Below are 23,663 nucleotides of genomic sequence, written 5' to 3'. Positions count from 1 at the left end.
TTTGCTTTTGGGATCCTAGAAGTTATTTCTAGAACAGTTATGTAACTAGAACAGTGATTTGATCATGTTAAATATGTTCTACAGAGACTGGACCTTATTTAAGGTGAAATTATAATGAAAATATATTTGATGTAAGCAAGAAATATTTTCCATCTTTATTTACTTCCTTACAGCCTGTCATGCTGTTGTTAACCAGAAGGTGGCAGTGCCCACTTAGTTTTCATTTTGCCCACAGTGAAAGACGAACGAAGCCCAAAATGTTTGTACTGCTACAGGAGAGGAACAGATTTCTGCAAGGGGTAAAAAAGCTGTATGCAGTGTTAGAATAGGTTAACAGGACAACTATTAGTTGCGTGTGACCTGCATGTTTTAGGAGTTTACCTGCTGTTTCCTCCAATTGCTGCAAAAGAGAGGATTCAATCATTTGATTCAGCTGTGAGGAAACGTCTAAACCATGCAGGACAGTGGGCCTCTGAGACATCCAATTTATCAAGAGGTTAGTCTTTGTTGTACCTCATGCTAAATATATTACACAAATTTATAAATAAACAAAATCCTTCTTTGACTAGAATTTAATGATGGTTGCCAAAAAACATGATGCATTACTGCCACCAAGCTCTTCAATCCTCCACTCATGACCTGTTCTAATTGCATCTGAGCTTGTTATAAGACACCTGAAGTTAGAAACAAAGAGCTGTACTAAATACTGAGTTCTATTTTTCTACCGAATGAAATACTAATTTCATGAAGCATTAAAATGTAAATGAATTATTTAAAAATTATACAATGTGATTATCTGTATTTTTCCCCGGTGAGGCGTTCCAACAAAGAAAATGACAGACCATTTGTCCAGCAGTTCCAGTCGTTGCCCTCATGGGTGGTTTGAACAGAAACAGTCACCACCAGTTTGTGGATGTAATGCTAAGGCTGAGAGATAAAGATCACCCCTTTACATTTTATATAGATGTCCTTGAATGGCGGTGAATGGGGGATCCATCCCAGCCTCAGTGACCTGTTTGGCCCAGCTGGGAGGCTCCCTCATCCACCCCTGTGAGGCGTTCACGCATTCCCTGCGTTTCTGGAGTGCTGTCTGTCAGCGCCTCCTTCCACTAAAGAGCCGCTGACAGCCATTAATTATGGCACAGCGTGAACCAAGGCCATTCCTCTTTGCTGAAATATCAGCGCTCATACACAGATGCTTCTGCGTTCGGCCGCAGAGCCACGCCACCTGGCCTCTGTTGGTCTTCGAGTTTGACGAATGAGTCTAAATGTTTTTTGGTTTTCTTTCTGTTCTCTGAAGTCATTTGATCACAGTTCGACTGCACACACACACACACACACACACTATAGTGGCAGGTAGCTGAGGGTTATGGTGCTACACCCTCTTTTAAGAGAATTTTATGATGATCTGCACAGATACTGAGTTGTGATGAAAGGCATGCTGAGGATTTTAACTTTTTATCTGAGCTGGGCAGTAAATCACCGTTCAGACAGCTCAGCTGTTTACAATGTGAGGTCTTCTGTGTGTTTTTATCTATGTAACCATGGAAATAAATCTGTATTTCTGACTAAAACTGGGAGACGCCACTTGCCTAGCTATGATGCTTCACAATGTTGTTTTGTTTTTGTTTTTTTTACCTCCACCCAGAACACAATGTGGTTTTCAAGAAGATGTTAACTCTTCTAGTGGATTGGAGGTTTAACTGGGGCCTTTGTTTTTTTTTTAACCTCACCTTTCATTAACAGTTTAGGAATAAAGTGGCATTATGTGAAGCGCCGTCCTCTCTGACCTGTCAGCGGTGCGGGCTTCCTCACCCACGCTGTCTATGGATGGTTGAGATTTCATTGTCAGGTGAACCGATTACCTACATCTCTCATGACAACGTGAACACTGTTTTCTGCCAAGCAGCTTACTGTACAACAAGTACACATACGGCATCATAAAAATCGACTTTTGCTTTGAGTACGCCAGGATGTACGGCTGAGTATGCAGGGACCTTTACCGTTACAAGACTTAAAATTTTACCTTTGAGTCTGCATTGAGTTCACCTCGAATGCATGGGGATTGATGCAGAGTGAAGTACATCTGAGTATCTGGGGAAGCCTTAACTTGAGCACACAATCCTTCAAAGCCCCCACATGTTCAGATGAACTTCACTCATGCTAAAAGCAGACCTAAATCAGATGTCCACCAGACGCCTCTGTACAAAGGTCAATCTTCACATCATTCTCAGTGGGAAACGGCATTCACTTTAACTGTTTTGAATACAACACCAAGCTGGGAGTAATAAGGAATTATCTTATTTTAATGTGGAGAGTTGCTGCAAACAGTTGCAAGGATGTGCAGCATTTGTGTGTTGGCTGCCCAGGTGGACAAGAAACGGGGCTAGGCACCCAACTGGCTCATCAAACTTGCTGGTGTCCATTCAGATTGTGGGAAATTAAGAAATTTGTCATGAGAAGTGCAGGCAGTCGGTACGCTCTACATGGACGTTGTGTGCAGTCTTAACATACCATCCCTATAATGATGCATGGAGGTCCCAGCATCATCCTGTGGTGATCCTGTGGATCAGCAGGAACAGAGAAGCTGATCAAAATTGATCGGATGATGGATGGAGCTAAATTCAAAGCAATTCTGGAAGACTACCTGTTAGAGAAACTCAAAGTCTAGACATAAAACCAAATGAATCTGAGGCAAGTCGTTGAGACCAATAGCTCCAAACAGAGGGAGAGCTAAATATAAATCTTATATTTCCATCCATCTATCCATTTTCTTACATGTTTATCCTCAGTGGGTGCTGGTGCCCATCTGCAGCGGTCAACAGGCGAAAAGCAGGATTCATCCTGGACAGATTACCAGTCCATCATGGAATCTACTCTTTAATTTTATAAAACATTTTCCTCCCATCTCACATTTATGAGCTACTTTTTGCTGGTCTGGCACATAAGACACCCTCTGTAAGATCCATGACCAAGAAAAAGCTTTCTGACGTATTCAGATCAGTAATTGGGCTCTGTGATTGGAGAACATACCTGGCAGCCAGGTGGCCATCCCACCAGGTTAAAGTCGGTCGCTGGAACATTTATTTTGATACGGAAGGTTGCTGTTGCCTCACCGATACATGTAACACACACACATGGTCTAACCTCAGCCTGGTCCAGGTGCTAAGGGAAAGTTTCTGGCAGCTCAGTTGCTGACAGATGCATGCTTGCACAGAAAGCATGCGTCTGTGGAGAGGGAAGCGCATCGTTCTCCTCCATACCAGCATGCAGAACCGCAACTACGGCAGCCAAAGCCCCCATCAGCAGCATGATCTACCATCTGGGGTTGAGTGTGTGGGTGAGAGGAGTTGTCACTTTCTCTTCACCTAAATCCTCCCTCCTTCCCTCTCCCCGATCCATTCTTATCTGATCTGTCCACGCTTGTATAAACTGTTGTCTGAAAGGCATCAAATGAGTGTTTGGAATTCAGCTGTATCAGAAATGCTCTAAAGCTGCACAGATACAGTTGTTGGGAACAGCATTTAGTGGTAATGTAATAGTTGTGGGACGCACTGCAGTTGGCAGTGTTAAAAAAAATGCTGCCGGAGCTTTTAGATCTCGTTTATTTTACTGTGGATTGTGTTGTTTTTATCACCATAACAAAAAGCTTTTAATGTTTAACAAGGTAACGGCTGAGAGGTGAACAAGCACTAAAACACTGGTGTCATGGTGGTTCTGTGCTTGGGAGTTGGGTTCATTTCACCTTTACAACCTCTGCAGGCACTTTACAAGAAGCTCTACTGGATCCAGTTGTTTCTCTATTCCAGTGGTTCCCAAACTTTTTCTTCTGCGCCCCCCCAGTGGTTTCCAAACATTTTCTGCGCCCCCCCTATGGATTACAAATGGCTGTCTGGTTGAAACGACATGTGTGACAGGGGGCATCGACTTTTTGGGGGGCAAAATGTAGCTGAAAATAGACACCAACATCGGTAGCCTACAAGGTACCTTGTTAACCTTAAGGTTCTGTATTGATGTTAGCTAGTCATCTTTTAGCTAACATTACCTGCATCCAACAGCTTTACTCAACTCAGTCGGTTAGTTTGGAGGGAAAAACTGTGAAAAGTTCTTTGCGTTTTGCTGGTTTGCTGCCGTGATTCTAACACAAACCTACGTAGCTCCGCACAGCAGCAGCAGGTCTCCTTCACAGGTGTAAACCCAGCGCGAGCGTCGTAGCGCTCATGTTGCGTTAAAGGCAGCTCGGAAAAACAGGTTACAACATGTTAACAACGGATTAAACAGTTTTAACTGCTGATAAAAGTGACAGAGGACACAAATATGGGAAGTGTGGAAGCCTCTACTGTATCAAATTGACATAGGAATAACAGAGAGTTGGCCATTCTAAGGTAAAAACCCAGCGCATACAGTGTTCTTGTTTGTTTGTTTTTCATCCAGACGGCTTCCCGCGCCCCCCCTGCAATGACACGGCGCCCCCACTAGGGGGCGCGCCCCACAGTTTGGGAACCTCTGCTCTATTCATCTGTCAGAGTAGCTTGGCCATTCCCTTCCTGCGCAGTCTGGCTCAGTTCTCATCTCCCTTCATTGCTCTGTCTGGAATTTCTCTCATTGTTTCGCCAGTAGAAATTCGACCGGGCCAATCAGGGCACAGAAGAAGTCGTGAGTGAAGACGATAACTTTCTGCGCTGTTTGGACTTGTAGTTTGCCTGTAGTTTTAACTGCGGCAGTAGAGGAAGTGGAGGAAGCTGTTCAGTCTATGTTGTCCACGCTTCCAATTATTGAGCAATTTTCATCATGTGCATCCCATTCAGCAGAGGAGAGACAAACATGAAAGTCGTTCTTGCCAGCAATACCACAACTTTTACTAGTTCAAGTCAAGCTAATTTGTCTGTAGCAGCAGCTCACCTCGTCGGGTCTCATCCACGGCAGCGTTTATAAACTAGGCTTAGAAACCAATCCAGATCTTCTTCCTTCTGACATGCTTGTTGATTTAATCAAATTGCTGACTTTGCCTGAATATGCACCACATGATTTCTTCCACTATGTCGTAAACAGAGTTTCTCCTTACATCAGAGCAGAATTAAAAACGTTCCAAAGTCTGGATGCTAACCAGTTTTCTCGCACATGATGGTAGGGCATTTCCTCCATCCCTAATAATGAATAAACATGTACCTTTGCCATAATCCAATGTTTTATTCCATCCTATGAAGTAGATGAACATTAATCTTCTTACCTTGTAAAAGGTGTTTGCTGCAGATCTGTGAGCACACAGAGCTGCCGGGTCTTCACCGTGCTTTATTAAACATAAACATAACATAATAAACTTTGTATGTGCAAAGTAACTAAATGCACAGAAGCTTAAGTCGTAGGCCTACGAATGTGATTTATTACAAGAAAAAAAGCTTCAATGTGAGAGGATGTCTTACACAACGGAGCAAAAAACAGTGAAAACACAAGAGGTGAGAGGGAGTAGAAGGTAAGGTGTGTGTATGTGTGTGTGTGGTGGGGGGGGCTAAGAGAGAATCGCAACTGTCATCACAAACAAGAACCATCTGTCTCATTTGTGTAACTTGTTTTCTTTTAATATGAGAAGTATGCTGGAGAAATCTGGGAGTTTGGGAGAGCGCTGGGAGGGCCAGGCTCTGAGCTAAAGTCGGCCTTCTCCTGGGTTCTCTGGGTGACTGGCATTAATATCCAGGCAACCCACACGGCTAACCCTGCAGACTCACTACACACACCAGCCCAGACACACAGACGGCCCTGGGAAGTCTGCAAACTGGAGTATCAAGCAGACACGTGAAGTGAAATCAGTTTCAAGATGAACGTCCTAGTGTCCTGATTTTAATGAGATGACATCTTTGCCCACTTACATCTTATAACTTTATTCACTGGTGAAAAAGCACAGAAAATACAATGCACGATGAAAACATGTGTTTGATAATATTTGATCGTTTAAGGTAGCTCAGCTTTAAGAAGACTGTGAGGATTGAGCCTCTGGTCACATGTACATCCCACTGGGACCCGGAACATTCTGGAGGGACTCTGTACAGTTAGACTCAGAATTATTGATATTCCTATCACATTTATTTTTTTTAGTTGAATTAAAATAAAATAATTTTAATTCAATTAAATAATTTAGTTGCTGATATTCAGGAGGCATCAATCCATTTTTAACAATGCGCAAATACACCTGGAAGGACCTGAGATTCACCCATTCATCTGTCCTGCATGTTTTTAGACCTGGAACAACAGAAATGTGAACGAGTCACATCATTAATGGTTTTCTAATGAAGCTCCATCAGTTTTGTAACAAAGAATATTTCAGTGGAATACATATTTCTCATGTGACGTCACACTTCCGGGAACTTTGTAACTGACAGCCATCTTGGTAGGCAGTTGCTATGACAACAATAAACAAATCACAAGATTAGAACTAGCTCGTGCCTTATTCCTATCTAACTTATAAACAATTTAAGTACATTATGGCTATTACTCAATTATAATTCTTGAGTACTGTACTCACCTCTGTGCAATACTAAGATAAATATCAGTAATATTTACTGGAGTACTTAGTACTGAACAAGCAAAATTAGCTTAGCTAATGTATCTTTTATCTGCAAGCTAAGATAGACATATAGCTAGACATGTATGTTACCACATGTACTTAATCTGACAGTCATCAGAACTTTGTCATTCACATGAAGAGTTCATATGTTCTTTGGCCTTTGGAGCACCGATTCCATGTGTCCATGGATTTCAGGTGTGAAGCTCCTCCATGGTGTACAGACTCTTCGTGTCCACTAAGTGAACTGTCACAGTAGGAGATCAGAGGCAGCTTGTCCACATCGTCTGACATGTTTCCATTTTCTGTCTCATATGGGTCAATGCCGAAAGCAATGATTTTGTTGAAATATCTTTCTCTTGCACATTAGTGAACACTGCCCAGGTATTTTCTTTTTGTTGGTCTCAAAGCCATGGATCAGCTTTGTGCTGCATTTGCCTATCAAGATGGCATGGATCACTTCCAGTTCAGACTTGTGGGAACAGGGTTCCCACAAGTCTGACGTGGGAGAGAGAAGTGCATTTTTCATCTACCGCACTGAACAGTAACAGTAACAGGTAGGGGAGGGACAGTGCTGTGTTTCTTGATATGTCACACCAAAACGACACGATGGAACATTTGAGCAGTTTTGAAAAACCACAACCATTTGTTATATTACATATTGCACTTTATTAACTCACACATAGACACACAGCAGCAGAGCCTGACTGCCAGTCTCTTGTCTCAGGCGCAAACCACAATCCACATGAGAATTCCCTGACTGACTGTACGCCTGCACGTCTCTCAGAGGGAACGTACGGACACATAAGCCAGCAGACATTCCCAATCAGAGCGGCTCCCCACCACCCACTGCACCCAGGCCATGGCAGCGGTTTAATGAAGGACAGATCCCAGCCATCCCAAAACCACAAATGGCTGGAGTTGCACTCTCTGCAGACGAGGAATCCAACTGGAACCACTGTAAGTCAAAGATATTGAAAGAGAAAGAACAAGAAGGCCAGAGTGGAGAGAGCTGGGGGGCAGTATGATATTAATAGGACAGAAAGAGGAACAAAGTTTGTGCCATGTGGTCCGCATTTCACTGTAATCCGTGATCTAGCCTGGTGTTCTGCTCTCCCCTCTTCGCCCCCCGCTCTGCCTCAGACAAGTGGTCTCTGAAACCCAAGAGGGCAGTTCGGTTCTTCCCAAACCTAGACAGCCGCAGTCCCAGTGCCGCAGAAAACACATCCATCTCCTATTGATATACTGTCTGTGCTGATACTGTATACGGCACATAAATAATGTTTATAGGTGTCACAGGGTGCAGGGAAAGACCTCGGGGTGTAATGAAGCACACACACCCCCCCCCCCCCCACACACACACACACACACACACACACTCAAAATGCTGCACAAAGCAAACTGTGGTCACATAATAATACAGCTGAAGACATGGGAAATGGACGATTTTATTGAAATATGTGAATGTCTGTCAGCAGTGTGTATGTGTGTGTGTGTGTGTCCTTGTTTTTCATACATTGTAAGGACCATTTTCCTAACACATACTACATTGTGGGGACCCACTGCTCCTTATGGGGCCCAAAGCTAGGGTCCCATAAGAAGAAGTGCTGTTTTTGGGTTGGGGTTGGGGTTAAGCTGTAGAAATGAACACAAAATGAATGGAAGTTGATGCAAAGTCCTTGTGAAGGTAGGAAGACATACTATACGTGTGTGTGTTTGTCTTGTGGTGAAATGCAATCTCCCATGTTTCTCACGGTTTCCCACTTTTTCTCTTTAATATTTAATATTTATCATTCATACACACACTTACCTAGAAACACAAACACCATATAATCTTTGTTTTATTAAAAAAATGACAACACTGAACTTAAAAACATATTTCATTATCAGCATACATTCATAGGCAGTATGGTCTTCTTCAGTGTCTTTACAGAATGACAGTTTATCTCTATGATATAAACACGTTATAGGGAAGCTTGGCTTTATGGTGGTGGTACAGGAAGTCCTGACAGTGGCATTGATAACTTTATGTGTGTGTGTTGTGTGTGTGTATGTGAGTGAGTGCAATACATGTACAGAAGGTAAGTGAATATCTATTTGAATGCTTGTTTCTGTGTGCCGAGGGTTCTATGTGCGCTTGGAGAGAAAGTGCTTCAGTCATGCTTGGAACATGCCCTCTGGATGACCCCTTTGGGTGTGAATGTGTGTGTGTTTGTCTTTGGAGAGTTGGCTGGTACATGCATGTTACTCATGTTTGTATGAAGCAAACTTAACAATCTGACAGATGGCAACTAACGTCAACATCACTCCGAAAGAACACAAAAGGATATTCAGGAATAATAGCAAGTCATTACAAATCTATTCTGGTAAATGTTTAGACAGAAACTTTCAGGTGTCCTGGACAGTCGTGGCTGGATGCAGGTGTTGTTCTGTGGTGTCGTTTACTGTGCATTAGGGGTGTAGCAAGACGGCCGGGTCAGAACAATGGACTACATTTCAAGAATGAGGCAAGATGTTAGCTCATTTTTAGGAAAAACTTGGAATCCCCACTCTTTTATGGCAGTTCCATCAGGCCAAGTTGTGGGTTTTATTGACTTTATTATTGAAGTCAGACTCGGAAAAGAGGGAGAGCGAAAGGAGACGGTTGTAGCTCTAATGCTTGTGCAAAAGAGGACAAGAATCAGATGTTGGTTGGAGTAGCAGCCATGCTGCACAATTTTCCCAGAGTGTTTCTGACACTACTTGGTCTTTGGTAGTGCAAGTGCTAAATCACCATTTGGTCCATCTGTCCTGCTTAATGGCCAGAGAGCACTTACTCAGGTTCACAGCCAGAGATTTTCTTACGACATTGGGCTGTGTGAACCCAACTTTGGTTTGACGCTTACGGGTCTCTACAAAGCAGATGCCAACTTTCATCTCTTTCTTATATCTAAATAGATACTAATAAAATGCTTTCTTCAATGCTTTTTTCAAAGCTCTGGGCCAGCCTCGTTACAAGTCTTTGTTTTTAAATCTGCTAACAAAATGAGGCAACTTAAGAAGCATTTCTTTTCTTACTTCAAAATAAGAGTCTCAGACAAGTAGCTCAGTTTCCATTAACCATAAAATTGAACACAACTGGGATTATGAAAGTAAATTAAAGAAAACAAACCAATAAAAAAACCCTCATGTTTGTCAATGAAAAGTGTTTGCACCAAAATGAGGGATTTTTTTTGGTTGTATCCAAATCTGTGCATTTCACAAAACTGTAAAAGAAACACTTTTTTTGTATTGTTCGGATCATTCCAGTTTACATTCAGCAGTTCGTATTTTTAGCCAGTGCACAGCTCGCTCCACCAGAGCTCTCAAAGCATCACACAGTTCATTAAAAGTTGATTTTGGCATTCAAACAAGTTGAATCCAGACCTATTCTATAAAATCGCCAACTACAATTTCGCAAAACACAGCTGATGTAGAAGCTCCCACGTATAAGGGGTTTGTCGCTCCGCCTGAATAAGACGTCTCCTCTGATGGCTGAATTATGAATATATTTCTTATCAGTGTGTACATCCGTCACCACCTTAATTTTGAATCACTTATTGTGTGAGCAGACTCACTCGTGTGATTTTAATTGCATTTCCCACTTGCTGGAAATAAGTGTTTTCTTACAACTATGTTTTTCATCATTAGAAGAATATCAATGTTTGTGCACATTTCTAATGGAAACGAAGCCATAGGTACAGATGTTCTGTCCTTAAGCTCTCATCTTCATATGCAGAAACCTATCTTATAAACTGACACTAATCTTACTAGATGATACACTTTACTCAGGCCAGAAACATTATAGTGTTTTAACGTTGCAAGATTTCTTGGCATGACCTCTTGCTACACCCCTACTGTGTATGTATGTATGTTAGATTTGTTCGATACCCATCACCTGCAAGTGCTATGAAACAAACCAGAAGGAGACGAAAGTGGCTTTTTCCTCTCCATTATCATCATTATATTCATCATCCTCATTGGAGGAAGAACCCAGTGGGCGTGTCAACGTCAGGGTATTTCAGTGGCCAGTTAGGGACTGATGCACACTGAGGAACCCACAGAAGATCCACAGAAGGTTTGTGTTTCTCTGTGTTGTGCGGGTGCGTCCTCTGACAGACTCGCCGACTCCCTTTTTTCACATCCAGCTCTCCAAATGAGTCCTGGAAGCAGCAGCAACATCATCAAGCACAGCGGGCAGGCAACCCTCCTTCTGATCCCAACCCCACCTCCACCCTCAACTGTTCAGTCACAGTTCCAAATTTGTCACTTCTTGTCCCAACTTGTCTCCTTCTGTGTGTCCACCATCTGTCAATCTCCTCAGTCTCAACAAATAAGTTAGAGAATATAAAAATAAAGGCATCAGTGACAAACCAAATGTGAGCATGAGGGAGACAGGAAGAGAATGGATGTTCTTTTTAAAAAAAATCTGACTCTGTTACTGGAAGTAACCATTACTACAGCAGGATATTTTTGCGTGATGATGGTTGACCTGAAAGAGTCATTGCCCATTGTTGTTTTAGGAGGGTGGGATGGTTTTAAAGCAGAAGAAGGGGGAGTTTCATAGAGCTCCTTGCTCCCTCTGGACCGTCACTGAGGAGCCGTATAGGATATTAGCTTTCCGTCCATCAACGTGGCCCTCTCTGCAGATTGCATCACCGGCAAGTGTGAATCTCCACCATTTTGCGGCACTGTTTGCATTTCACATAACAGCACCAGTGGAACTTACAACTACACCTGTCCACCACCTCCACTTCCTGGGTCTGGAAGCCTCGGCCGCAGCACATCAGCTCACAGCCGTCGATGGCCTTGGACGTTCTGTTACACTGGCGTCCCACTGTGCCCAACATACCCGGCGTACGTGGATCATGGTCACAGAAATCCGGACTGGGCTCCAGGTAGACCAGATCTTCATCCGTGTGAGGTTTGAACTGGGAATTGCGAGGCACCAGGACTTTGGTAGATCCCACCTTGCGCTGCTCCACCTCTGTGGCGCCGTCGAATTTCTCCTTGATGATGTTGCCAACCTTGCGGAATGGTGGCATGGCTTTCCAGCAGGTCTTCACCTCACAGGAACCTGACACACCATGGCATTTGCATTCCACTCGCATGTGGGACAAGATGGCCTGGAGAGATATCACAACCACTCTCATTCTCTGAACACCGACACCCAACAAGTGTAGCATTATAATCACTAACAGACTGATCATCTTGCTAAAACGTAATGATGGAGATGACAGACGGTAGCAAGGAACGAACCAACAAACTTGGACCTGGCATTTGGGCTTTTCTCAAATTAAGAAGGACTTGACTGTCCTAAAAATGTCCCCAAACGGGGATGGACAACTCCAGTCCTCCAGTGCCTGTGTCCTAATCATGAAATTACTTGAATTGGGTGTGTTACAGCACAGAGGCATCTAATTGTTGCAGACCCTTTAGGACTGGAATCTAAAGGGTCTGCAACCCTTTAGACTCCAGTCTAAAGGGTTGACTGGAACCCTTTAATTTAGAATTTAAGGGTTCTTAAATTCTAAATTTAAGAACCCTTTAATCTCGACTGAAATTCGAGATTATAGTCGGACTTAAATGAATGTTAACTCAACCAACCCCATTTTTCCTCAAGTGGAAGGTTGTTTTGAAACTTTGAGGATTTTTTTGTTCGCAGAAAAGTTTCTATTGACTTGTTACTTCCTGTGGACTTGGTACTAACTATAACTAAACAGGAAGTGAACTAGACATAAAACCACACCTTTTAATCTGATCATCTAAAACTCAATTAGCTCAACAATCCTGAGTCTCGATGGCAATTGAAATTAAATTTGAGCAAAGCAATGGAAGTTTGTTTGCAGATTTTAGCCACAAATCAATTCAGTTCTCACAGAGAACTGAGCAGTGGGCTACCTTTCTCCCAGCTTCGTTGTTGTGCAGGTTCATGAGAGCGCGGCTGGAGGACTGGCCTTTACCCCTCTCTCTCACATCCACAAAAGACTGCGAGAAGGCCACTCCGTATGCGATGTTATCACTGCAGCCTGACCATTGGAAACCTTTGAAAACGCATAAATATGTACAGGAAGTGGTTATTACTGTTATGACGTTGTTAGCTTTATAAGGTCAAAATGAGTTATTTAAAATGTCACATTATTTCATCTTTTTTTCAAGAGTAAATGGGGTTGGCCTTTCTGTTCCCTTTCCATGTGTGAAAGTGCTGCAGAGACCTACCCTCTGGACTGACTCCATGCACGTTGTGGTCACAGCCACATTTTTCCAGCTCTCCGCTGCTGCAGGCCCTTGTGACCGCAAATGCCACACTGGCTGCTGAGATGGCATACACAAAAGCTGCCTCACGGGTGCCTAACACACATAGGAAAACACAGACACATTTTATATAAATGAAAAGAGCTTCTTGCTCTGAATGGTGCAGCCTAAACAGGGAACACACTTAGGATAAGAATGAAGCCAAATGCAAAGTAGTTCCTACTTTTGACCTATAATACATGAGGATTGTGAGTGATTAGAGCATAAAAGCGCTGACTGATGCTGTTAGTGGTGTTCCTTCAGGACTTGCTGTTGTGTACAACCCTACCTTGGGTCACTACTTTGCCAAACACAGGCATGGTTTCCAGAGTGGAACAGTTCCATCGACGGTTGCGAAACTGGAACTGACACTCGTCTATGGCCAACTGTGCTCCACGGCGGACCGCATCCATCACCTCCACACTGCGCTTACAGATCTGCACCTGAAGCACAAGCACAGCGGACATGTTATGGTCAAAACATGACCTAACTGTTTGAACTGACTCCTTACCACTGTCGTTTGAGGTGTGGAAAAAAGAAAGTGGGAACAGTTTGAAGTTTAGTCACCCGTTCCCCTGCAGCCCTGAGCGCATAAAGAACCATAGGTATGAAATGATCTTCAAATTTTAAGACTTTCAAGCAAGTGATAACTTTGTGAAGCAGGAAATCAAGTTGTTTTTAAAGACTGCTCTGCGCAAACTTAACTGGGACCTTATTTGTGTTGTTTTTTGTTTGTTTTTTTATATATATGTTGTTTGTCTAGCATTGAACTTTTGTGATAGATGTATTTTTTTTACTTTGCAATATGCTCCTTTTAGATAAAAAAGCTTTTTATTATATTGTTATTATTCTCTTTTTTGGAAGAAGCTTTGTAAGATGTCCGTATTGCATTGTAATATATTGAATTTATATTGATGCAGATGAAAACTAGCCTTTATGGCTAACTCTGGCATATTATGTAAAGTGCATTGTTCCTTTTTGAAATAAATGAACAAGAACCTTACAAAACTGTTGATAACTGAGCTTGAAATGTTTCAAGCTCAGTTATCAACAAGTCATAGCAAAACAGTAACTTGCTAATGTTAGCCTAGCACTTTGACCTATAAAGTCTTAATAAAATGTCATCAGCAGGGGCGAGGTGTAACTTCTTTGAAGACTGTATCTATCTCGAGTCAGACTGTTAATGAGCTGGTTTGACTGGAGAGTTAGGTGGTACCAAAAGGCATGAAGAAGCTTAAACATAATAATATTCTGCTCATCCTGTTATAACAGGCCCTGTGATGGACTGGCCACTTGTTCACAGTATACTTTGCTTCTTATGCATTAACCACTGGAGCTAGCCCCAAACCGAACGGGTTCCTATGTTCTACTATGATTTAGGGCATATAGAAAATGGATGATGTGACCCTAAATCATCACTGACTGTTGAAACCTCACTCTGGGCTTCAAGTAACATGGATTCTATGTCTCTCCACTCTTCCTCCAAGTTCTGGAACCTTAATGTCAAAATGAAACGCATCTAAAAATAGTACTTTGGACCACTGAGCAACAGTCCAGTTCTTTTTCTACTTAACCCAGGTGAGACACTTTGGCCGTTACCTCTGGTTCAGAAGTGCTATGACTCAAGGCGTGCGACATTTGTGTGTAGGAGTCGTGTGTGTAGTGGCTCTTAATGTTACGAAGTGGCTGCGGTTGTCCCTGTTGCACCTTTTCCTACTAAACTTTTTCCTACTGCTCAGCTTTCTATGAATATGCTTGGATGCAGCATTAGGGAGTGTCGCAACCAGTTTCCAATGTTTAACTTTTTTAAAATATTAAAATTTTCTGAGACACTATTTCACTCTTTGTGTAATAAATGCATACATATTGGTTATATATAGAAAAAAAAATGCTTTTTATGTACCTGTACCTGACTTTATTTTGAATAGCTTTGATGAGGTACTGGACTTGGACTTGGTATTCGCTGATACCCAGTTTTTCTTAACTCTTCTGTAGCAACAAACATCTTGATCTGGGCAACTCTATTTGACAACATTACCCTGAATTAGAACATGTTTTTTCCTAAATCTCAAAACTTACTGCTGTAACTCAGCTAAGACTTTTTTTCCCTTGCACAAGGTGAGTCCCAGTGAATTCTGCATGTAACTCTGAAACCCTTCTCTTGGGATTACTGTCAGTCCTTCCACTGAGTGTACCTGTCTTTGGATAAGGCCTCGTAACCTTTCGCACGTCTCCTCGTCCCTGATGCTCCCCACTGATGACAGCTTGGCGAGATACCTGACGAAAGAGCACAGCAAGATGAAATCTCATCAGCACTTTTTGAAGTTCTGTTTCTGTAAGACTGTCAACGGTAACCTATTAACAAATGCAGTTATTCTGGAAAGCTTAATGCAGATTAATTGAATCAACTATTTTGACCTAAAAGCCTCTCCTAGGAGGGTATGGAGAAGGAGTGACGTTGCCTTTTGTGTGTCGAGCCCATTATGCGCCAGAACAATCTGATCTCAGCAGCTGGAACTACTGGTGATATATATCAAATGGTATATTTGATATATATCACCAAATGTATATCAAATATATATTTCCCACTTTGACTGGAGGTTCCCTGGTCAAAGTGGGAGATTCCACCGAGAGTGATGGAGAATGAAACCACTAAGAATCAGACTGATAAAAAGGTGATGTCTAACCAACCGGATGCTGTGATGCTGAACAAAGCAGAAAAGAGGGCAGTAGTGATAGATGCAGAAGAAGGAACACAAACAGCTTGAGAAATTCCAACGTCTCAAAGAGGAAACAGAGGCGTTGTGGAGAGGCAGGGCCTCAGCAGGGCCTCAGCTGGAGCAGCGGCTCCCAATCCGGGGGAGTGGAGACGGATTCCAGGAACAAACCACTGGGATCTCGGTCTAGAAGACAAGGCTAGCTTTTGTGCTGATATGGGAATGTTTTGGATGGATGTCTGCTTGAGAGGAAGTAAAGTGGCTTATCACACACAGCACCTCCAGGCCAGACAGGTCAGATATGCTGCTAACGGACACACTCCCACACAATAGAAGAAGATGTGTGAGAAAATGACATTGGTCAGAATATTCTGATCCTCCCACCTTCACCTCAGGCTCATATCTGAAGTCCCAGCTGCACCTTACAGAAATAGACCTTCTCATGACCCTCAGATTATGTAGCGTCTGTACCGCTCCTCGAACAGCAACGGCCTTTAAATGCGTGTTGAGTCTAGAAGTTATTTTACTAAAACAAAAGAATGTAATCAATCCAATTTTTCAACAAGGATTTGATTGCCATTTTTCTCAAGATAAACACCTGTGCCTTTAAAGAGTCCACTTCACAAGGGGCTGGATTGTAGTTAATGCAGCCACATGCTGCCACGCTATAGCTCTAATAATGGTCCACATTCTTCTGAAGGGAGAATGAAAGTGCTTCATTGTACGTCTGAATGTTAAAAACAGAGTTGTTTATATGAACAGAAGGAGCAGATAAACGGTTTACATTTTTTTTGTAGATAAAAATCTGAAAAGTGTGCTCTGCGTATATATTTAACCTCCATGAGTCAGTGCTATCGTAGCATACAATGGACCTTTTGCTACAGTTGCAGCTGCAACTCTTGAGGTACAGCGTCTCTACAAACTGGTCTTGAAAAAATCTGAAAGTTCTGCTTGTTTTTCTTCACTATGCCAAACTTTGCTGTATCTGTGAACATCCATTTCCAAGTCTTGCCACAGATTCTCAGCTGGATTTAGGCCTGGACTTTGACTGGACATGAATATGCTGTGGTCTAAACTGGTTTAGGGTTGTTGTCCTGGTTAGGTCCCAACCCCAAAAAAAAAAAAACACACACAACCTCAGGGCTCACTCTATCTGCACAAATAGAAAAGAAAAATTAAGTTTACATGTCACAGTGTTTGACAAAACGTAGGAAGGGAAACCAAATATCTTTAAAGTCTTCAAGCTTTCCTTTTGTTATATAAGTCAGTTTTTCCACGTTGTTGCTCAATAGTTTGATCCATTTATTTATCTTTGGTCTTTCTGTGTTCCTCCATTTCAGAGCAATCAAATGTTTAGCCTGCAAGAAGCAAAAACTCAAAAGCTTCTTTCTATTTGTAGGTCCTTTAAACCCATCAGGAAAAATGTGCAGCAAGCAAAGTTTACTGTCCACTGAAACATCCTGTTCAATCAAGCGAGAGATGAACATGATAACTTCCTTCCAGAAAGTTTGAAGCTCCAAACATTGCCACATACAATTTAAAAGAGAACCCTTATCTATGAATACCCTGATCATCAGGAATATTTGAATTGAAATGAAGTTTTACAGGAGTGATATACATTCTAATTAATCATTTGTATTGCAATAGTCTAAACTATTGGAGTCAGAAACGCTCAATTCTGACCCCAATCCATTTTTGTTTACATTTTGTTAAAAAGAAAGTTGTCTGTGTCTTCTTCAGAAGTTTTTGTGTTATTTCCTTTAGTGATTCTTGGTGCAGAGCGCCCCCACAGCTGAGGAGGGACAGGTATTTCAAAGGATTTGGTTTATTTGACACAGTTCAGTGTGAAAGAGAACCACAGGAGCTGAAAATGTAACTAATGTTGCAATTTAAGCCTGCTGGTCTACCAGGTGTGAAAACACCCTCAGACTGTTCCACAGTAACTGCTGCTGACACTCTGTTGTTTGAGGTTATGTAAAGTGAGTTCCACAAGGCATAGAAAGAACAAAGTTGTAAATCAAAATGCACGTTGTGAAAAGCAAGACAATTGACTTTTTGGACCATTATTCTTCACAGACACAGATCTGCTTAGTGTTTCTCCAACTTTGTTTTATGAGTTTGAGGTTATGAGTTTCCAAGACCACACATACCTCCGTAAATCCCTGTTTGTCCATTTAAATCAAGGCATGGCACCCAACCAGACTGAAGAGGCCTTTCTGTCTGTCAGACTGTTTGCATAACTCAAATAGAATCCAAAGTCTTTTTTCTATGTGTGTTTTATACCATGTAATGTAATCAATATTGCAAAGCGAATGACAAACATAATAATGGTTATTATTATGTTTGAAGGTAACCTAACTATTAAAACTGTTGAGTTTAGGGGAGAATTTTTACATCAAACTTTTGCATAATTTTCTCTTTTTTTAACCACTGTATTGTAATGAAGATTCCTCCTATGGGTACCAACGCCCTTCTTCTCTCACCCTCTCAATGTTTCAGATAGCCTCCCCCCCACACCTCTTCCTTTGTCTCTTTGAAGGTCTTGTTTTCTCTTCTCGTCCAGACAGAGTCCGTATTAAACACTCATCACTGTGATAACCTTGTTCTCTGCCACTCCACCACATCTCAGCCACATTGGCTCGGCTCTTCCCTCGAAGCTGACCTCACCATCTCAGAACGTTCAAACTACACCAGCTTCTTGTCTGCAGCATTTTTCAGGATTCCGTCTCATGTGAATGATGTAAAGTTTGGAGAAAATATGCGACATGACCATTCAGACTGCAGACGCCTTGAAAACAACTGGATACATGTCCGATTTCCACATATAGACAGAAGTGGCTCAGATTGGATTTTTTGGGGGGAAGAGGGGTTTGGTATGAGACGGATAATCTGTGAAAAACATTGAGCTCTTCTGCTTTCCTCCAGTGCTAACTAAAAGCAATCAATCAGAGCTAGCAGGAGGGTCTTAGCGCTGTCAATCACCATTGGATGCTCCTCTTCTTCCTTACAGCTGAGCCTGTTGGGAATGCTAACAGGGTCAGGCATGGTGGTGGATAGACAGTTTTCCTGTAACATTAGCATGTTGAACAGCGAGTATGTAAGGTAGACTGACAGCAATAAGCCCCTCCTCCTGGCTCCTGATTGGTTGTTTTTGGTGCATTTCTGCAATAGCAGCTCAGGAGAGGAGGTGGAGGAGATTGATCTTTTCACAGATTATCTGTTTCATATTAAACAGTCATGACAAGGTGACAGTTTTAACAAATATGTAAAAAGCCATATATTTTTTAAGAATTACATACTGCAGCTTAAAGGTTCTAGTCGTGCGGTGGAGCCATTAGGATGAGAATAAAGAAAGAGGAGAGTGAGGAAAACGTGTCCAAATGAACAAAGGTTCATTTGGACAAACCGTCTTTCGTCAGGTGGAAAAAAAAACATTTAGTTGGACGGTTTTGTTTGCTAAAGTCAATCAACTTCATGCTGCAGCTGCCTGATGAATGTGGTGACTAATTCATCTGACAAACAAACTTTTATCAAATGCCTGAGTGCAGCTGAATAAGTCTGACTTCTAGAAACTGGAACTGGGAAGTTAAAGGTCCGACCTCCAATTCCTATCATCAGAGGTACACAGACACTGAACCTCAGCAGCTTCAGGACATCACATCAGTACAAATGCTTTTTTCTGCAACCGCATTATGAAACATATTAGTGCCACAAGTCATCAACTACAAAAAATTTCAATCACTAAAACTCATTAATGAACGCTTCTGTAAATTCAATTGGAGGAATTGTAAACCGTTGTTGCCGGGGGGGAGTGGGGGGGCGACCTGTGTTTCTCTTTCTATCCATATTGGATCTGGTCCAAACCCAGACTGCTGCAGCTGCTCTGATTTTCTCCAGCGCGGTTTCATGACATTCATCAAAGCCATGTGTGATGCTTGATGCCTTTTTGTTCTGCTGCCTTGGATAGGGAGACACTGTTGAGGTACAGATGCAAATCTCTCAGTGCCTAACGATTCGATTCAGAATTTTAGGACTATGATCAAATTCAGAAACAACTTTCCAATTCAAAGGACCAAGAGGTTCTGTTTAAATTAAGTGACTGACAAGAGGAGAAGAAGACATTATGAACAAATAGATCATTTATTTAAAACAAATCCAGACTGTGTCAAATTCCATCAGTTTAGATTCCCTCATCAAAAACATACCTGGAGTATTGCTCTGATACTTTCAGGCATATTTGAGATATCCTTGAATCTCTATAGCAACCACTGAGCTGTGCAAAACGTCTGCGTGGACCTAGCACCACCTCACAGAACAGCCTTTCTCCAAGACTCCCCCACTCAGCTCCTTCAGACTAGCCAGCAGCAATTAGCAAACACCTGGTGGAACTGCAGCTCTGTTAAACTCATTACAGGAGCTTCTTCTCAGTGAAACGCTGGTAAAGACATTCCTAAAGGATTAACAGAGGAGCCATGATGTGATGACTTACTGAAGGCGGAGCTTCAGAAACAGCAGGAGTTTTTAAAGTGACAGAGACCCAATTTCAGTGGGTTACATTACTAAGTAAAAAATTCTTTAAGTCATAGTTGACATATATGTATATATAGCATGTTTATAACAACTGAAGGTAACATAGTTAATTGGTTGTGCCATAAAATGGCACCATGTATCTGGAAAACACATAATACTGCCCCTGTAAATTACTACGTTAGCTTAGCTTAGCTTCCTGGCTTTTTCTTAAGAAAAAAACATACTCCAAATTAGGGCTATAATGATTCCTTAATGAATCATTATACCTACATTTTCTCTAGGATTCCTCGAGAAAATGTATCTACCTTGAAGCCTCATTAAATTATGTTTTATTATTTATCACACTGTGTTCCAACCGAGTCATCATTTGTGTTGGGCAGGGCTCTCTCTTAAGCCTATGAGTTGTTGCTAAGTCCTAAGTGCCAGCAGCCTAATGGCCAATTTTGAAGTTCAGTCTGGGAGGATTTTATGATAAGATCCAGGTTTTATCGTGTTTGGGGAACCAATAAGCATCTTGAGATTGACTAGAGTACGGCAGCCTTTCTCTTCCCAGAGATGCTGCCTCGTGGCGGTGAAGACCACGGCGGAAGAATTTATACAGGTGAGCGGATAGACTGAACACAGCAGGCGGCTGTTCTGTAATTGATGCTTAGTGTAAGTGTGGCAATACGGATGAACTGGAAAATAAATTTCATATCATCCCAACAAATATGTGGCAGAGCAGATCATGGCGGCACGTAGCTGGTAGATGTTTCTGTGTGTGATAAACGAAAGTATCAAATCCCGTCACTAACATGAACACAAAAGCTATAAATGTCTGGACAAGGTGGGAGTTCATCTATTAAATTGACTGAAGATGAATACATAAACGAAAAGCTGGAGTATAGACATTTTTTATAAACGTATTTGTGAGCCTGCCTCTTTATTATTGAATTGAATAATTTCAGATTTTTGTATAACTTTTCTTCAGGTTAACTAAGAAAATGAGCTATTATTGTTACATGTTGATTTTAAACTACAGAACAGTTATTGTTAGGGAAGCTCAACATGCGAAAAATAGGACTGATGTTGATATCCAATAGTAACACTGCTGTTATGTTAGATTTATCAATAGTTTATTTGATAATTATTTTTATACGATTACTTGTTTAATCGTAAGAATAATCTATAGATTACTTGATTACTAAAATATTAGTTTACAACAGCCCTACTAAAAATACATATGGCGCGTCAGACGAGGCGATATGCAGCACATTCACAAACAGAAGTGGTGAAGACATACAACTTAAACACATTTTAAAATTGATTTTTGAGCATTTTGAACCAATTCAGAATACCCAGGAGTGGGAAATGTGACTTTTTTTTCACTATTTCTACTTTTGAGTAAGACCATCACAAAGTCAGTACAATAAGCAGGGAAGAAAGGCGCTTCTGACAGGAAGCACTCAGAATGGCCTGACATTCACCTTGGAACCATTCCATAAACATTGGATAAGCTAGTGTTCAGGTAATTTTCTGGATATGTTTTCGTGTGTGTGTGTGTGTGTGTGTGTGTGTGTGTGTGTGTGCTCGCGCGCGCGTGTGTGTGTGGGAAAAGTTGAGTGTAGGCCTGGGGTAGGTGTCTCATTTTATCTTTTCATACTGCTATGTGCACCCTTCGTTTCCCAGAGACGAGGTTAACAAAACACCTCTGCAGGGGAGTCAACTCATGGAAGGACAAACACACACACACTCACACCATGGTCCCTCCTCTCATCCTGGCTCTCCCTCTCCTCTGTCTATCTCCTTGGCCCCCGGTGGTTTGTGTCCTTCAATCCTGGGGGCCTAAGCCCGCTGGAGGCCTATGATGCGTAGTGCAACACAAACACACTGCAGCCTGCGAACGCACCCCGATCCAGGTGGAACGCTCCATTGCTCTCATCCAGCCCCCACAGGGACCCTCTGTCTGCCTCAGCGAACCATAACAACAGATCATTCCAAGCAGCATGCAAACCAAAACATTTTGTATCTAATATGATAGAAAAGTGATATCCATTACTAACTTTTACCCTGTCATTGCAGTATTCTTATTTTTAAGCGGGGATGTGTCAAGACCGCTAATATAAATTCATAATTTGCAAGGAACATTTTTTTTATCTCAATTTTTAATCCAAGTACAAACAATCTCAATGAAGTTAAGTTATTTTTAACGAAACCCCAACAAAACCTCATATAGCTGAATCATTTTAGGCATTTTTGCTGTTTGGATGAATTACACACAGAAGAATCCTCACTTTTTTCAGTTTCCTTATTTTTGGCACAAACTCCTCCTTCCAGTAGGTGGCAGTAATGGCCCCTAAGATTTACTGGTCAAAAAATAAACAGGATGTTTGGACAACAAGCTTTTAATCTGAAAACCTACGCTGCAGGAAGACGAAATCCAATCTGTACCCAGCATTCCTAAAACTAATCAGTAAGTAAAATATATTAATATAGCACTTATCACAGAAATCAAAATCACAAAGTGCTTCACAAAAACACAAACATAAAATCAACTAACCCTCGTTAGCAACAACTGCTGTCATGCACTGTGTTTTCAACTTCCCTATAGGGCAGTGTTTCTCAATTCCGGTCCTCACGCCCCCCTGACCTGCATGTTTTAGGTGTTTCCCTTCTGCCACACACCTGGATTGAATCTGTGGATGATTAACAGGCTTCTGCAGTACTTGATGGTCATGCAATCATTTGAATCAGCTGTTCTGGAACAGAGGCACATCTAGAACATGCAGAGCAGGGAGGCCTGAGGACTGGAATTGAGAAGCACTGCTATAGGGTTTCAGCCACTCACCTCGTTTAAGATCACTGCAGTATTTCAGTCAGATAGAAATCTGAGATTAAAGAAGGTCCATTCAAAACCTCTGCTTTTAATTTTCAGTAATTCAGATGGACTTCAACAGAGGCCCATCTTCCAATTGGGTCTCTGTTGCTTCTAGAAACAGACCATGTGCTAATAAATCCCAATCATGTAATGGTTTTTGATGTGTATGAAGTGTGTGTGTTCACTTTGATTTCTGTGGCCTGGCCAGCAGTAGCTTATTTGCATAAAAGTGACATTACCATGAAACAGCTCATATTAAAAGCGGCTCAAAATAGAAAGAACAGAGCAGGTGAAACCTCATTATCTGAAAACGACTTTGTGCAAAAAATGTAATGAACATATTTTGTATAGACCACAGTCCTATCATAGCTTAACTTAAGCATAATGGATCACCTTTAATATCTTCCTTGGTGTGAATTTGTGCTGGCAAATTAATAGACAAGTTTCAGATTCAGATGTTTCCTACATTTCATAAAACTTCTATGATTTCCTGGATTTTTATTTATTTATTTCACCTTTTTGCAATTTTCTTTAAAATAATTTTTAAAAAAGTCTGAAAATAGGAGCAAATAGAAGTCATCACAGAAGGCTCTGTTAAAGGCCGCTTCACCGTGTTGGACCTGGACAAACCTCTTCAGAAAACAGGACATGAATCTGTATGCTGCTGCACACCTCCATCCTTTATAAA

The 23,663-nt window shown here is 41.7% G+C and overlaps 1 protein-coding gene across 1 annotated transcript in view; it reads right to left on the bottom strand.

The window, feature by feature from the left end:
• Positions 1-8,382: 8,382 nt before the first annotated feature.
• Positions 8,383-23,663, bottom strand: part of wnt4 (wingless-type MMTV integration site family, member 4) — a 30,346-nt gene continuing 15,065 nt past the window's right edge. The window contains exons 2-6 of the mRNA XM_015012070.2: positions 15,067-15,148; positions 13,161-13,314; positions 12,797-12,928; positions 12,479-12,621; positions 8,383-11,703 (exon numbers count right to left, since the gene is read on the bottom strand). Coding sequence (XP_014867556.1) covers positions 11,233-11,703; positions 12,479-12,621; positions 12,797-12,928; positions 13,161-13,314; positions 15,067-15,148 — 982 coding nt within the window. The 3' untranslated portion in view covers positions 8,383-11,232. The remainder of the gene's footprint in view (positions 11,704-12,478; positions 12,622-12,796; positions 12,929-13,160; positions 13,315-15,066; positions 15,149-23,663) is intronic.

This window comes from Poecilia mexicana, unplaced genomic scaffold (assembly GCF_051168715.1).
Source record: "Poecilia mexicana isolate PSO_F unplaced genomic scaffold, ASM5116871v1 scaffold_5, whole genome shotgun sequence".
In the NCBI taxonomy this organism is placed as follows: Eukaryota; Metazoa; Chordata; class Actinopteri; order Cyprinodontiformes; family Poeciliidae; genus Poecilia; species Poecilia mexicana.
The sequence above is the reverse complement of the archived record's forward strand: the minus strand, read 5'-3'. Positions and strand labels throughout refer to the sequence as shown.